The sequence below is a fragment of the Mobula birostris genome, chromosome 13 (assembly GCF_030028105.1).
Source record: "Mobula birostris isolate sMobBir1 chromosome 13, sMobBir1.hap1, whole genome shotgun sequence".
Lineage (NCBI taxonomy): Eukaryota > Metazoa > Chordata > Chondrichthyes > Myliobatiformes > Myliobatidae > Mobula > Mobula birostris.
In genome coordinates this window covers 79,827,698-79,844,689 of record NC_092382.1, presented here as the reverse complement: position 1 = coordinate 79,844,689, position 16,992 = coordinate 79,827,698, and the positions used below count along the sequence as shown (strand labels likewise).

General features: G+C 44.1%; 1 protein-coding gene across 1 annotated transcript; it reads left to right on the top strand.

Annotated features, from left to right (window-relative positions):
* The first annotated feature begins 5,232 nt into the window (after window positions 1–5,232).
* Window positions 5,233–13,316, top strand: LOC140207032 (uncharacterized). Its single transcript, XM_072275349.1, has 2 exons — window positions 5,233–5,326; window positions 8,699–13,316. Exon 2 carries the CDS (start codon window positions 9,083–9,085, stop codon window positions 10,445–10,447), a length of 1,365 nt encoding a protein of 454 aa, XP_072131450.1. The 5' UTR covers window positions 5,233–5,326; window positions 8,699–9,082; the 3' UTR covers window positions 10,448–13,316.
* The last annotated feature ends 3,676 nt before the right edge of the window (window positions 13,317–16,992 follow it).

Genomic DNA, 16,992 nt, shown 5'->3' with positions numbered 1-16,992 from the left:
AGCAGAATTGGTCAAAATTGATTTGAAAAAAGATGGGCAGGGATGAAAACAGAGCAGCAATGGTTGAAATTTGAGAAACCAAAGACGACATAAAAAACAAACACAGAGCATAGAGCAAAAATTTCTAGGAAGTTAGAGGATTGGGAAGCTTTTAAAAACCAACAGAATGCAACTGAAGTAATTAGGAAGGAAAAGATGGAGCACATAGGTGAGCTAGCCAGTAATATTAAAGAGGATACTAAATTTTTCTTCAGGTAGATATGGTGTAAAAGAGAGGTGGAAACCACTGGGAAATGATGCTGGAGAGGTAGTAATGGGGTGGGGGTGCAAGGTGATGGCAGATGAACTGAATAAGTATTGTACATCACTCTTATCTGTCGGAGACACTGGCAGGAATATGAAAGTCCCAGATGTCAGTGGTCAGAATGTGTAAAGTTACGTTACTCGGGAGAAGTTTCTTGGGAAACAGAGATGGTCTGAAGGTAAATAGATCACCTGGACCAGATGGTGAACACGGCAGAGATCTGAAAGAGGTGGCTGAAGGGATGTGGAGCCATTAGCAATCATCTTTCGAGATCTTACCCCCACTATCCGAAATGTCCTCTCCTCACCCACCCTCCCAACTCCAGTCCTGTCCCCGCTTGCAGGGCAACAGTCTGCCGGTGTTTGCCCCCAATGTGGTGAATCGCCACCACCGTGGGCTCAGACATTTCCACAGATGAGCCCCTCCTGTCCCCACCGGGACAAACATCCTGTCCGCCCCCTCTCTCACCGTCTTCATCCTCTCCCTCCCCGGGGAACCGGCATCAAACCGACGGGCCGAGCGGTCTCCTCCTACCTCTCAGCGATACATCAGACTCCGGCCGCAGGAGACGCTTCACAAACGCCCCAACTTCCCTCGGAGGGAAATGGAAATAAATCAGAAAGCGGACATTTACTTTGGGATTTGTTCCTCTTTGAGAAGAGATGCCAGCGGGGTAACGCCCTCTCGGCTGGTCCGCCTCCGCTATTGGGCGGAAACAGTGATTGACATCGCCTCGGGCCAATGACTACAGCGCAGCGGAGGAGAGGGGTGGAGGGGTCTCGTGGTCGGTAGCTCAGCCGTTAAACCGCCTCAGCACGAGCAGAGCAGCGCGTGTGTGACGTCAGGTACGCGCGGGGGGGAACCATGTGTGACGTCATCTGTGGGGGAGCGCTTGTAATTAAAAACACCTGAATGGACATTTCTTATGATTTCAGTGGGACAACAACATTAATCACGGGTTTCATCACTGAATCCAGTGTTGTGAGATGTAAAGTCCCTGTTATGTGTCCGGCTGTGCCGTGTTGTTGGTGGAGTGGGCAGCGTGGTGTTTGTCTCGATTCGGGTCACAACACCAGAATTGCCAGCGGGGTCCACACACAGTGTATTAGTGACCAGAAAACCTCCCGTCCCTGCAGTCTCTGTCTCCTGGTAAACTCAACACCCTGACAATGTGGATCATAGACACCCCTTCCTCTCAGAGTCAGGGAATCATTCAGACAGCTGATCAAAGAGAGGAATTATATTTATTGGTCATTAAAGTTCACCCAGATTCGTTTGGACGGGTTTGATGTGAGTTCGGGGGTCACAGTGAAAGGGCCGGACGGCCGAACTCTCCCCGTTATCCAAACATCCTTCCAGGTGAGGCGACCCTTCACCTGTGAATCTTCCGGGGTCGCCCGTTGTGTCCGCTGCTCCCGATGCGGCTCCTCTACACCGGTGACACCGGCTCCTCCGCAGTTGTGCGGGGTCGGGTTGTTTTTTCGGGGGGATCGATGTTATTTTTCCCTTTTGTGGGAGGGGTGGGTTTTGGGGGTTGATGATCGGGATGCCGTTCTTTTTCATGCGGGGGTGGGGTGGGAGTTTGATTTTTTTCGCTCTGAAAGCCTTTCTTTCCTTGTTTCGTGACTCTCTGGAGGAGAAAAAAACTCAGAGTTATTTATGGATACCTACTTTGATAATAAATTAACCTTTGAACTATCCGTGCCGAGCAGGACTTCCCGGTGTCCAAACATTTCATTCCGACAAACTGAATCTATCAGCTTTTCCAGTCTCTCTCTCTCTTCAGACTGGCCGACTGCCTGTCTGCAGATCGCTCTCTCTCTCTTATGGTTAAATCCACAGTTAGCGCCGTCAGCCTGTGACTGACGTCATAGTCCCGCCTCCTCACTCCGGCGCTCTTAAAGACACAGTCACAGTCCGACCGCAGGCTCGCAACAGCCGCAACACAACTTCCCGACTTTTCAACTCAGTGCTTCAACTAATAAACACAACCACGCCATTTGCCTTCTTAACCACCCGATCAATCTGTGCAGTCTCTGTCAGGGACCGATGAACTTGGAGTCTAAATTCCTCTAATCATCAACACTGTTCAGGGTTTTGCATTTAACAGTGTACTGTCTCACACATTCGACCAACCGAGCTGCCAAGTTCACAAGTACGGGAAGGTACAGGGACAGAGAAACACTGACTTGTGGCAGCATCACAGGCAAGTACATTCAGATAACACACGGAACACAAATTATACGATTCTCTGTCAGTAACAACCTATAAATACGTTTTATGTTATTAACAATATGTAAAATACATTGTGTCGTGATCAATATTAAAATGTGCATTTTGTGTCAATAACAGACTTGGAAATGTTGAATTTGGTCCCTGTCTCCATTCCTCCTGGAGTCCACAACCAGCTCCTTTGTTTCTGTGACATTGAGGGAGAGGTTGTTTTCTTGATACCACTGTGTCGGGGTGATGACTTCTTCTCTGTAGGCTGCCTCGTTATTATTTGAGATTATGCCAATCAGTGTAGTGTCGTCAGCGAATTTAATTAGCAGATTGGATCTGTGGGTGACGACGCAAATCATGGGAATACAGAGAGTAAAGGAGGGCGCCAAGGAGACAACCCTGTGGGGTATGTGTGCTAAGGGTCAGAGAGACAGAGGTGAGGGAGCCCACTCTTACCACCTGCCGGCGATCTGACAGGATGTCCAGGATCCAGCTACAGAAGGCAGGGTGAAGGCCGAGGTCTCTGAGCTTCTTGTCGATACTTCACGCCTTCTTATGGCTACTGCTCTGCCCATGACTGCAAGGAAAAACAGGCCATGTACTCAAAGATCCTCATAACCGGCACATTCTTGCTGCATTCCTCCCCATTTTAATTGTGTGGAAATATTAGACAGACTGAGCTTCTGTTTTGAAACCGCAGAAGGAAACTTATCTGAACTATTGTCATTTCTGAGGAATGCAGGTAAGTAGAAAAGGCTTCAATCTCGCATTACAATCTGCGGTAACTGGGATCAGGTGACCGGTGGGGGGTCTCCCATATCAATATCAGAATCAGGTTTAATAGCACCGGCAAATGTCATGACATTCGTTGTCTCTGCGGCAGCAGTAGAACCTAATTCATAGCAATAGATTTTAACAATTGTGAATTACTATAATATACATATTAAATAGCTAAATTACGTAAGTGGTGCAAAACTAAAAATAAAAAAAATGTAATAAACTTTTAATTGTGTGGTAATTCTGGAGCAAAGCTTAACTAAACTGTACACATTTATGAGAAGCTCAGAAAAATAGAAATGTCTAAATTCTCAAATGCATGGTTTTGTGTTAAATGTTTCACCAATATGGTGACTGAAGGCAGCTGCAGGTTCATGAGGGACTGTTACTGTCAGGTTCTGCAGTTCTTGCGGCTGCTCATCGCACCCAGGACTGAACCCTGGTCACTGAGCATTGGAGGAGTCTGTTCTGCTGATGTTAGCCTTAAACTAGACTGATGTTTAATATTGTGGATCTGTGAAAGATAAATCAGTTCTATATCAAATCCCGTGTCTCAGGTACTTACTGTCTCTACCCCACTCACAATGTACACTAGAGAGTCCTCTCGGCCCATCTGGTCCCTGTCCATGTTTCTGTTCCATATCAGTATATCAAAATCTATCCCTGCTGTTCCCCTCTCACTCTCCCTGTGATGACAGGTTGCAACTAGTCACCACTCCGTGGGATAGGAGATTTTCCATGAATTTCAGAGAATCATAGAAATCTATAGCACATGACATATCCTTTGGCTCTAAATGATGTCACGACCATGTAACTTACTCTGGAACCTGCCTAGAATTACCCTACCGCATAGGCCTCTATTTTCTTAATCTCCATGTACCTATTTAAGAGTCTCTTAAAAGACCTTGTTGTATCCGCCTCTATCACCGTCGTAGGCAGTGCATTCCACACACACACCACACTTTGTTTAAAAAACGTAGCTCTGACATCTCCTCTGTACCTACCTCCAAACACCTTAAGCCTATGCCCCCTTGTGTTAGCCGTTTCAGCCCTGGGAAAAGCCTCTGACTATCCACACAACCAATGCCTCTCATCATCCTATACACCTGCATGAATTTCCTGCATGCTTCTGTCCAGGCTGAATAACACAATGAGCTCACTGTGGTTTTAACGTTCTTCAGGGCTCTGGTCTAAGGCGGTTAAACTCCTTCTTCCCTGCTCTTTTCAAAGTTTTGTGTCATTTTCACTCATTTCAAAGGTCTGTGCCTCAGACAGCTGGTTTGCTTAAATGCGCCTCTAAAGTCTGACAGCAGATGAGCAAATGAATCTTCGATTGTGTAGAGTCAGAAACCAAAGAGTTACCAGCTTGAATCAGTGTGTTGGGGCTCCAGAAAGAGATGGGAATTAAGAGTTTACAAGGACGAGGAGGAAGAGGAATCCAACCAGCAGAATATGGCTACAAATGAAAGATCAGAAACATTTTGAAACTGTTTGATTGAAAAAAAAGGTGGTTAATTTCAGCAAAATACTGGAGGAAATCAACAGATCAGGCTGCAAATGTGGAGAGGAGTAAATAGGCAACGTTTAGGCCGAGTCCCTTCAGCATGCCTAGATTGTGTACTCCTCTGCTTAGTTGGTGCCTGAACTGCGGAGTTCTTCCAGCATTATGTGTGTGTGTGTGTTTACATTTCCAGCAACAGTAGAATCTCTTGTGTTTCATATCTGCATTTGTAACAAGGTTCTACTTTGGCATTAGACACGCGGAAAGTTTGCTGATAGTTTATGCATTGCTTATGGGAGCTGCTTTCTGCATTAAAAGAGCTGCTGAGTTTTCTACACACAAAAAAACCTGAGGTATGGACATGGAACCTGTGCTTGCAGAAACTTTTAATGGCTCCGTGATGACCCAGAAAGCTCTGCGCAACAATCTTCACTGTCGCTGAAACACCGATTGAATTGCAGTCTGTTCCTGAAAATTGCGCATGCGCGCAGTACTCAAAGGCCTCGAGAAATCGGCTCCAGGTAAGAGATATTCCCCGGCTGCGGGTGGGGGTTTTCAACACCGAATTCGGGACAATTGCTGTGAGCTCCGGACACCGTGAACCATAATCCCGGGACAGTCCTGTTCTCTTCCCTCTCTCTCAGCCCCACGATCCGTACATGGGCCCCGGGGAGCTTCCGGCTGATGAGGGAATGGGAACCGATGGATCTCTCAGACAGAGCTGAGCTCCAGCTGTCTAAATGCAAGGATTGGGAACTCGGAGAAAGGGAACAAAATCTTTTACATCACCAGCTGAGAAAAAAACACCTCTGTTCTGCCTTCAATCACAAACGAGAAAACCTGCAGATATTGGAAATCCAAGCAACACACACAAAATTGCTGGAGGAACTCTGGAAATCCAAGCAACACACACAAAATTGCTGGAGGAACTCAGCATTAGTACTGTTTTCCATAATGCTGTCTGTCCTGCTGAGCTCCTCCAGCATTTTGTGTGTGTTGCTTGTTCTACCTCCTCTTGTTCTGGACCTTTGTACCCGTGGGAACATGTTTTGACCCATTCTCTCTGGGTACATAATGATATCAAACGCCTTTGTCCTGATCAACAAGTAGCTTTCACACACAAATGTGCCATTCTCCAATGAGACCTGCCCTTCCGTTCATATTCATTGGTCATCAGTCCCCTGGGGGAGGGTTCAGGGGAAATATTTATGTACAATACAGAAACCGGTGGTACCTGTGTGTGTTGTGGCAATGCAAAAGTTGCTGGAGAATTTGCAAGTGCGAGGAAGTGGAGTGATTTTAGAAATCTGACTTTTTAAAGCATCATTTAGCGAGCAAATCAGATATGGACGGTGTGCAAAAGGTCTGGCGAGAAAATCCTTCGTAACCCTCTACAGGCCTGCTGTATAGGTTGTGTGAGAGTGCAGATAAACTCAATCAAACCCAGAGGGCATCAGAGTTCTCATTTGCTAGCTGTTAAAATAAATACCTCTCTATTTAAAGCTCAGTTTGCACATGTTGTTGTCAATGGGTAAAAATTGCACAGGCAAGATTTTTTGGCACACCGGTCATTACAAATTAGACGGGACATTGGTGGGAAGCTGGAGAGACTTCCAGTGTCCTTGACACCCTCACCTATAAGATGTGCATCCAGCTGCAGCTTGTAACCCTGCACGTTCGGGAGTTGGAGCTGGAAATGGATGAATTCCAGATCATCCAGGAGTTGAAGGGAGTGATAGATATGTCATGAAGAGAGGTGCATTGCACCCAAGGTGCAGGACACACGAAACTGTGTGAGAGTTAGAAAGGACCCTGTACAGATTACAGATGTGGAGGTGTTTGTTGTCTTAAGGCAAATTACCATGGATAAATCCCCAGGGCCTGACAAGTTGTTCCCTGGGACGCTGCGGAAGACAAGTGCAAAAATTGTTGGGGCCCAAGCACAAATATTTAAATCATCCTTAGTGACAGGTGAGGTACTGGAGGATTGGAGGACAGCCAGTGTTGTTCTGCTGTTCAAGAAAGGCTCTAAAGGTAAACAAGAAAATTTTATGTTAGTGAGCTTGACATCAGTAGTGGGAGAGTTATTGGAACATATGTGCAGCAACTGGATATATAAGTATTTGGATAGATGTGCTCTGATTAGAGATAGGCAGCATGGTTTTGTGCATGGTAGGTCATGTCTAACCAATCTTATAGAGTCTCTCGAGGATGATATCAGGCAAGTGGATGAAGGCAAGGCAGTGGATGTTGTCCACATGGACTTTAGCAAGGCACTTGACAAAGTCTCATCTGGGAGGTTGGTCAAGAAGGTTCAGTCACTCAGCATTCAAGATGGGATAGTAAATTGGATGATACACTGTCTTTGGGAGAAGCCAGACTGTGGTAGCAGATGGTTGCCTCTCTGACCGGAGGCCTGTGACTAGTGGTGTGCCACAGGGATCAGTGTTGGATCTGTTGTTGTTTGTCATCTATATCAGTAATCTGCATGATAGTGTGGTTAACTGGATCAGCAAATTTGTGGATGACACCAAGATCGGTGGTGTAGTGGACAGCGAGGAAGATTATCATGGCTTGCAGTGTGATCTGGACCAGCTGGGAAAATGGGTTGAGAAACAGAAAATGGAATTTAATGCTCACAAGTGTGAAGTGTTGCACCTTAGTAGGACCTAGAATTGCACAGTGACTGGTAGGGCACTGAGAAGTGTTGTAGAAGAAAGGGGTCTGGGAATACAGGTCTATATTTCACTGATAGTGGTGTCACAGTTTGATAGGGATAGAAAGAAAGATTTTGGCACATTGGCCTTCATAAACCAAAGTACTGAGTACAGGAGATGGATGTTATGTTGATGTTGTACAAGACATTGGTGAGGACTAACTTGGAGTATTGTGTGCAGTTTGGTCAGCAACCTACAGGAAGATGTAAAAGAGGTTGAAAGAGTTCAGAGAAAATTCGCAAGTATGTTGCCAGGTCTGGAGGACTTGGGTTATGAGGAGAGATTGAACAGGTCTGGGCTTTATTCCTTGGAATGTAGAAGATTGAGGCGAGATTTGATGGAAGTGTATCAAAATTGTGAGGGTTATAGATGGGGTAAGCGCAAGCTGGCTTTTTCCACTGAGATGGTGTGGGACTCCAAACAGAGGCCATGGGTTGAGGGTGAAAGGTGAAATATTAAGGGGAACATGCAGGTAAACGTCTTCACACAGGCAGTCATCCAGGTGTGGAATGAGCAGACAGCCCAACTGGTGCATGTGAGCACAATTTCAACATTTAAGAGGTTTGTATTGGTATCTGGATGGTAGGGGTATGGGTGTAGATAGGTTAAATAGTTCAACACAAACTAGATGGGCCAAAGTGCCTGTTTCTGTGTTGTACTTTTCTGTGACTCTGTGACAAGCACAAGAAATAATACTAATGTTCATTTAATTCCTTTTAACAGCTGTGAAGACCAGCCATTCATCTGGGCAGGAAATGTTTACATGGCGTTAAAACTGTGGCACTTTACATTGACAGTAGATAAAAGAAAATCCCTGCTGCACGTCCGTCAACAAAGGCTATTTGTGTGAGAGTGTTTCAGTTACTGTGGGGCCAGGCACCTATGCAGCTCAGTGGGAACAGGGAATAATACCAATGGAGAGAGTCAAACTGAGCCAGGTCACAGATTGGAGATGGCAGAAATGCCCCATTCCTATAGAGACAGGAAGAGCATCAGAGAGTTTGATGGTCATTCCAGATACCAGCACTGTGCCCAGATAGAAGATGATTTCTCTCTCCAACTTGGGTTGAATCTCACAGAAACAGTGTGATGGCAGATCACACCTTGGTGACTAAAGTGATCTCATCTGAAATGTTGTCCTTCACCCACTGATGGATGTTATAAATCTTTTTTCAGGTTAAAAACGACAAGGAATTTATCTATGAGGATCTCGAACACAACACGCCAGTTTTGCTGTCTCTGTCCACGCGTATAAGAAGTGGAGCAAGGGATTCACTTGATCATCCTTCCTGCTCAAACTGTGGTGAGGGATTCACTCGATCATCTGACCGACTGGCATGCCTGTCAGTTTACACAGGGGAGTGGCCGTTCACCTTTTTAAACTGTGGGGATTCAAGGTCATCTCATGAAGGTACATCAGCAAGTTCACACTGGGACAAGGCCATTCACCTGTTCTGTGGTGGGTCTTCTCACCTGTGGACACACCAGTCAGTTCACACTGGGCAGAGGCTGGTCATCTGCTGAATTTGTGGGGAAGGATTCACTTGGTCATCTGACCAAATGGCTCACCAGCGGGTTCACACGGGCGAGTGGCCATTCACCTGCCCGGAAGGTGGGAAGGGATTTACTTGCTCTTCTAAACTCAAGGTACATCAGAGAGTTCACACTGGAGAGAGGCCGTTCTCCTGCTCAGACTGTGGGAAGGGATTCAATCAGTCATCCACCCTACTGACTCACCAGCGAGTTCACACTGGAGAGAGGCCATTCATCTGCTTGGACTGTGGGAAGGGATTCAATTCTTCATCTAATCTACAGAGACACCAGCGAGTTCACACTGGAGAGAGACCGTTCACCTGCTTCGACTGTGGGAAGGGATTCACTGAGTCGACTAGCCTACAAGCACACCAGTCAGTTCACACTGGAGAGAGGCCATTCACCTGCTCAGTGTGTGGGAAGGGATTCACTCGATCAGCTCAGCTGAAGGAACATCAGAGAGTTCACACTGGAGAGAGGCCATTCACCTGCTCAGGCTGTGGGAAGGGATTCATTCGGTCATCTGACCTAATGGCACACCAGCGAGTTCACACCAGGGAGCGGCCGTTCGTTTGCTCGGACTGTGGGAAGGGATTCACTTGGTTATCTAATCTGAAGGTACACCAGAGAGTTCACACTGGGGAGAGGCCATTCACATGCTCAGTCTGTGGGAAGGGATTCAGTCAGGCATCAAACCTGCAAGAGCACCAGAGAATTCACACTGGGGAGCGGCCGTTCACCTGCTCAGACTGTGGGAAGGGATTCACTTGCTCATCCCAACTGAAGGTACATCACAGAGTTCACACTGGGGAGAGGCCATTCACCTGCTCAGACTGTGGGAAAGGATTCAATTCATCATCCCAACTGAAGGTACATCAGAGAGTTCACACTGGGGAGAGGCCGTTCACCTGTTCAGACTGTGGGAAGGGATTCATGCAGTCATCCGAACTAAAGGTACATCAGCGAGTACATACCGGAGAGAGGCCGTTCACCTGCTCAGACTGTGGGAAGGGATTCACTTTGTCATCTAAACTGAAGGTACATGAGCGAGTTCACAACGGAGAGAGGCCATTCACCTGCTCAGACTGTGGGAAGGGATTCACTTTGTCTTCTCACTTACTGAAACACCAGTCACTTCACACCGGGGAGTGGCCATTCACCTGCTCAGTCTGTGGGAAGGGATTCACTGAATCATCCTCCCTACTGAGACACCAGTCAGTTCACATCAGGGAGTGTCCGTGGCCATTCACCTGCTCAGTCTGTGGGCAGGGATTCTCTGAATCATCCTCCCTACAGAGACATCAGTCAGTTCACACTGGGGAGAGGCTGTTCACCTGCTCAGACTTTGGGAAGAGATTCTCTCAGCCAAATCAACCCTATGTGCATCATTGAGTTGATTGAGCTGGAATGAGGCTGTTCACCTGCTCTGAATGTGGGAAGCAATTCACTCAGTTATCTGAACATATGTAACTCTCGCTTAGGCTAGCAGCTTAATATAGGTGGTGATAGCCTCCCAGCCCAATCTTATCTAATTCTACTTTAGTCTGTTTTTTAAGCTTAGCTGAATAAGAAATGATCTGGCCATGCAAAAATGCTTTAAATGTATCCCATATAATTCATTTGGACGTACCCACTATATCATTAAAATGAAAGAATTCTTTTATCTGGGTTTCAATAAAACCAACAAAGTCAGAGTTTTGCAATAATGTCTGAGACATGTGCCATGTGCTATGTTGAGCAGGCAAGAATGACATAAATTCAAAACACAAACTCAAAGGTGCATGATCAGATATAGCAATAGCGTCATTTTCACAATTTTTAACACTAGGCAGGAAGCGGGGATTGATTATAATATAATCAATCCTCGAATATTTTTTGTAAACATGTGAAAAGAAAGAATATTCTCTGTTACCGGGGTGCAGATATCTCCATAATTCGATCAATCCAAAATTGATCAAAAAGGAGTTAATAAGTGACACAGAGTGAGTTGGAAGTCGCTGATTGGTTGAGCTCTTGTCAATCATAGGATTTAAACAACAGTTAAAATCCCCACGCATTATCACATATATTCATTTGAATCAGGCAGTAAAGCAAATATCTTTTCTAAAAAAAGAAGGATCATCTAAGTTAGGACCATACAGATTGACCAAAACAATTTTTCTGTTACAGATCACTCCTTTGACAATTAAAAATCTACCATTCGAATCTGACTCAATATCCTCTTGAATAAATATATTAGATTTAATAAAGATGGACATGCCTTTAGTTTTACTCTGAGAAGTAGAGTGGAACTGCAAACCTCTCCACCATCCAAAAAAAATCTATTTAGATCTCCTGCCCTGATATGTGTCTCTTGAGCAAAAATTATATCAGTTTGGAATCAGTTAATAGTTTTGTCTATTTTTCATTTAATAGGATGATTCCAACCACAAACATTCCAACTTATTACATTAATCCGTTTAAATACCATATTATAATTTTATTATACTTTATACCTGCACAGAGCACATACCAATACGGGATGATCAAAAATGGTGGTGATGAAGAATACAACCAGATAGAAAACACCCATGCTCCAGAACCACCCAAGAGGAAAAAAAAACTCCTAATTCTAACCCCACCCACCTCCCTGAAAGCCCCCCCAAAAAAAGGCAAGCAACCTATGATAGCATACGAAGCCAGGGACCGCTCTGTCTGTACAGACTCTTGATGCCCAAATTACTGAAGCCGAAATTCATAAAGCTATTTTTTCAATGCAATCTGGTAAGGCCCCTGGACTTGATGGGTCCTGTAGAATTTTATAAAAAAATTGGAAAATTGCTTTTTCCGGATATATGTTGGAAATGTCTAAGGATTCTGTTTTGAAAGGTGATTTACCCTTTACTTTCTATGAGGCTTCTATTTCTTTAATTCTTAAAAAGGATAAAGATCCTACTGACCGTACTTCATATAGACCTATTTCATTATTGAAAGTCGATGCTAACATTCTGTCAAAGATAATGGCCAATTGGTTAGATAATATTTTGGGTAAAATTATTTTTAAAGATCAAATAGGCTTTATAAAGGGTCGTTTTTCCTTTTCAAATGTTCGGAGACTACTTAACATTATATATTTATCCTCTTTTAAAACTCCACAATGCATCATCTCTTTGGATGCTGAAAAAGCATTTGATCGAGTTGAAATATTTCTTCAATGTTTCAGAGAAATTTGGCTTTGGTGTTAATTTTAATAATTGGTTTGGAACGATATATAAAGCTCCTATTGCTACTGTTGTCAATAACAACTGTAGGTCTCCTTTTTTTCAGATTTCACAGGGGACAAGACAAGGTTGTCCATCAAGTCCTTTGTTATTTACTTTAATATTAGAACCCCTTGGTATTGCTCTTCGTGAAGCTAAAAATATTCATGGGATTTTTGTGAATGAGACCATTCATAAGATTTCTCTTTACGCTGACTATTTATTGGTTTATGTATCTAATCCCAAAGAATCTATTCCTGCCTTGCTAAAATTATTCAATAAATTTGGAGATTTTTCAGGATATAAAATAAATGTTAGTAAAAGTGAATAGTTTCCTTTAAATGAACCTGCCTCTATAAATGATAATATTCCTTTCAAAGTCACAGATTCTTTCAGATATTTAGGTGTTATAATCACTAAAAAATATAAGGATCTTTATAAAGCCAATTTTGTTCCTTTGGTAGACTCTATGAAGTATTGATTTAATAGATGGAGTCCACTTACCTTTTCACTTGTCGGTCGTATCCATATAGTTAAAATGATGATTTTCCCAAAATTTTTATATTTATTTCAGAATATCCCTGTTTTATTGACTAAGAAGTTTCTTTGATCAGATTGATTCTATTATTTTAACTTTTATTTGGAATAATAAAAGACCAAGAATTAGTAAATGTCACTTACAAAAGTTGAAAAGGGATGGAGGTCTCACTTTGCCTAATTTAAGAATGTATTACTGGGCTGTTAATGTGTGATACATGTCCTTTTGGTTATATTGGGTTGATAAGAATGATTGGCCAATTTGGGTAGACCTGGAATTGAAAGCTGTGAAACAGTTTTACTGAACCTCATTATTAGGAGTTGCTTTACCTATACAATTAGCTAAAGTTGTTAATTTAATTCCATACCCTGTGATTAAGCATTCATTACACACTTGGCTCCAGTTTTGCAATTTTTGAAAATTTTAATCTTAAAAAATTTAAACTTTGTAGTTTAATTTATCAAAATTACTTTTTTAAGCCTTCTTTGAGTGATCCAATTTTTTTACTTTGGAAAAATAAAGGTTTTTTTTTGTTTTTTTAAAGAAGATAGATTGGTGTCTTCTGAACGATTAGTTGATAAATATTATCTTTCATACTCACACTTTTTACAATACCTTCAAGTTAGACATTTCTTACAAAGATATTTAAATAATTTTCCTTGCGTATTGGAGGCTGACCTGTTAGATATTATTATGAGTATGAACCCTTTGACGAAGGGTTTATTGGAAGAAATTATATTTTTTTTATTACAATGGGATAAGTGTTCTTTATTTAAGATGAAACAAGATTGGGAGAAGGAACTCAATTTATCTCTTATGACGAAGGATTGGACACGGATTCTGAAGCTGAACTCTTCTTCAATATACGCTCGTCATTCACTATTCAATTTAAAATTGTACATCGTTACCCTTTGACGAAGGAGAGACTGTCTAAAATATTTCCTAATGTTGATAGTTATTGTGATAGATGTAAAACTGAGACAGCTATGCTGACACACATGTTTTGGTCTTGTTCTATACAGGAACAGTTCTGGAAGTCAGTTTTTTCGACAATTTCTAAAGCACTTAAAATTAATTTACAACTTAACAAATTAACTGTGCTTTTTGGAATAATTCCTCAAAATATCCGTGGTCTCTCTATATCTGACCAACATGTTATTGCATTTGTTACTTTGATAGCTGGGAGGGCCATTTTGTTGAAGTGGAAGGATACATCACCTCCCACTTTGTCACAATGGTTCTCTCAAGTGATGCTATGTCTTAGTTTGGAGAAAATTTGAAGTCGAACCTTTGAACCTTTATTTGATTTTGAGAAAAGATGGGATTCATTTGCTCGTTATTATCATTTGAGTTAATTGGTAGATTTCCTCCACGATCTAATTGTAAATTTTGGTATATATTTTTTTTTCTTGCTGGCGGATTGCTGTTTATTTTTAGAAGCTTTTTGTATGACGCATGGCTCCGGGTTGTACACCTAATGGGGTTTCCCCCCACTTTTTCCTGCTGAGTAGGGTTTCTATTTAATATCAACAAAATTTTTCAATCTAGAAAATAATGTTTTTTTCCTTGAGACATTGTAAGTATCGCTTACTTTGATGTACTCGTGTTATTTTTGAATAATATAATAATAATAAAAAGATTTGAAAAGAAAGAAAGAAACTGCCGAGATACAGTCGGCTAAGAGCCAAGTGCTGATAAATGGGACCCGTGTAGAATTGATGAAGTTCCTGTCTCTTTCTCCATTAATGTTTCCTCCTTACGGCAAAACTAACCCTCTCACTGTGTCAGAATCAGTGATTAAATCCGGCCCCAAACACTGTGCTTTCATCCCTGCACATTATAACTTGAACCATCTCACTGAGGGTCTGATGGAGACACAACCCCTGCCCTCTGCACATGTGATCACATCTCCCCTGCTTCTGACATTTCAAATACCCTCAGAATGGTTTTCTGATTCAGTCTGAAGGTTATGGTACATTCAGCTCATCATCAGACCTGACAAACCATGTCTTCCCACAGCTGGTTCCACCTGTTGGTGTGTCCTCTTTCCTCCATCTCCAGAGAAGCTGCATCTCCACACAAACTCCTCACTTGAGATGAATGTCTGTACCCGTGACACAGGAAATCACATCACTGTCACTCTCCTGATACCATCCGGGAAGCGGTACCGCAACATAAAAGCCAGGACCAACAGGCTCCGGGACAGCTTCTTCCACCAGGCCGTCAGACTGATGAACTCACGCTGATTTGAGTGTGCTCTATATTACATTGTCTGTTTTATTTATTGTAAACTATTATAAATTACTATGATTGCACGTTGCACATTTAGGTGGAGACGTAATGTGAAGATTTTTACCCCTGATGGATATAAGAAATAAAGTCAATTCAATTCAATTCCTGATTCCGTATCTGAGCTGCTCGCCTCCGGGTATCCTCCGTCAACAAGCTTCTTCCTCAGTCACCATCTGTCAGATTATAAAAAACAATTAAAACGATCTATCAGACAGCTCCTGTACCCCTCCATCCCTGTTAAAACTCTCTGCTCAGCCCCTTCCCTATTCCCTTTCCCTTTCAGACTCCCGATGTGCCAGCAGATCCGAATTCACCGTGTGGACATTTCTACCCCACAGGAGGCTGTACAAACCCGTGTCCTTCTCTGATGCACAGCTCAGTGACCCCAATCCCTGTCTGCACTCGCAGCCCATGACGGTGACAGCTGTCCTAGACTCTGTAACTCACAATCTTGTAACACATAATCTTGTTCACAGCAAGTTTAGACAGTCATTAATATGAAGAGAGAATTGTTGTTTCCTGAAAGGACAGGCGAGCGAAGCTGTCTGATCCAATTCACCAAATGGTCCGGTGTTTACAAGTTAATTTGTCCCGGGACCCACTCATAACCCCGACCCACAGACAGACAGACAGACAGACTGTCCCTTCGCCCCAAACCCCCTGCAGAACCACAAGGAATTGATCCACGGCCCGGGCTCGGTCGCAAAGTGAAAACCGGGGCTGAGGAGAGCCCGGAGACAAACACCCCGCTGCCCACTCCACCAACAACACGGCACAGCCGGACACATCTCACAACACCGGATCCGCTCCCGATGAAACCCGAATTTAATTTTGTTGTTCCAGATCGGACCCAACAAAAGGTGTTTTAAAATTGAAGCGCTCCCCTCACGTGACGTCACACAACAGCCCCTCCCACGCGCCTGACGTCACCCATGGTCTCCCCGTATCTGCATCGCTGTCACGAGCACGGTGCCTTACGTCACACACGCGCTGCTGTGCTCGAGCTTTTTCGGTTTAACGGCTGAGCTACTCAGCACGAGCCACGCCCCCTCCCCGAACAGTCAACAGAGGAATTGAACTGATTGCAGAGCTGCGCTATTCCCATTGGTGCGAAGCGATGTCAATCACTGGTTACACCCAATAGTGGAGGCGGACCAGCCGAGAGGGCGTTACCCCGACTTCTGCTGCAGGAGCGAACTGCCCGTTAAAGCGGAAGAAAGCCGAAAGTAAATGTCCGCTTTCTGATTTATTTCCATTTCCCTCCGAGGGAAGTTGGGGCGTTTGTGAAGCGTCTCCTGCGGCCGGAGTCTGATGTATCGCTGAGAGGTAGGAGGAGACCGCTCGGCCCGTCGGTTTGATGCCGGTTCCCCGGGGAGGGAGAGGGGGATTTTATTGAAAGGATGAAGACGGTGAGAGAGGGGGCGGACAGGATGTTTGTCCCGGTGGGGACAGGAGGGGCTCATCTGTGGAAATGTCTGAGCCCACGGTGGTGGCGATTCACCACATTGGGGGCAAACACCGGCAGACTGTTGCCCTGCAAGCGGGGCCAATGGTCCGGGCAAAGTGGGGATGGGAGTCGCGTTGGGGGCCCGGGTGGACCGGTCCGAGGTTTTATTGAATGACAGGACGGTGTGGAGGGGCCGAGAGGCCTGCTCCTGTTCCTGGTCTCTGTGTGTTCAAATACAAGGAATAACCAGACCCTTCCCGGGCCTGCAGGATGTCCCAGTCGGTGTTGTAGGAACCGGTGCTCGGAGTCCAGTTGTTCCCAAACTGTGTCAGCCATTTGGCTGAGAGACCAAATCCAACATTTCCAAATCTGTTACTGACACAAAATGTATGTTCATAGAAACATAGAAAACCTACAGCAC

Coding starts and splice junctions, on each gene's coding strand:
- LOC140207032 (XM_072275349.1), top strand. CDS start 9,083: ATGGCTCACCAGCGGGTTCACACGGGCGAGTGGCCATTCACCTGCCCG.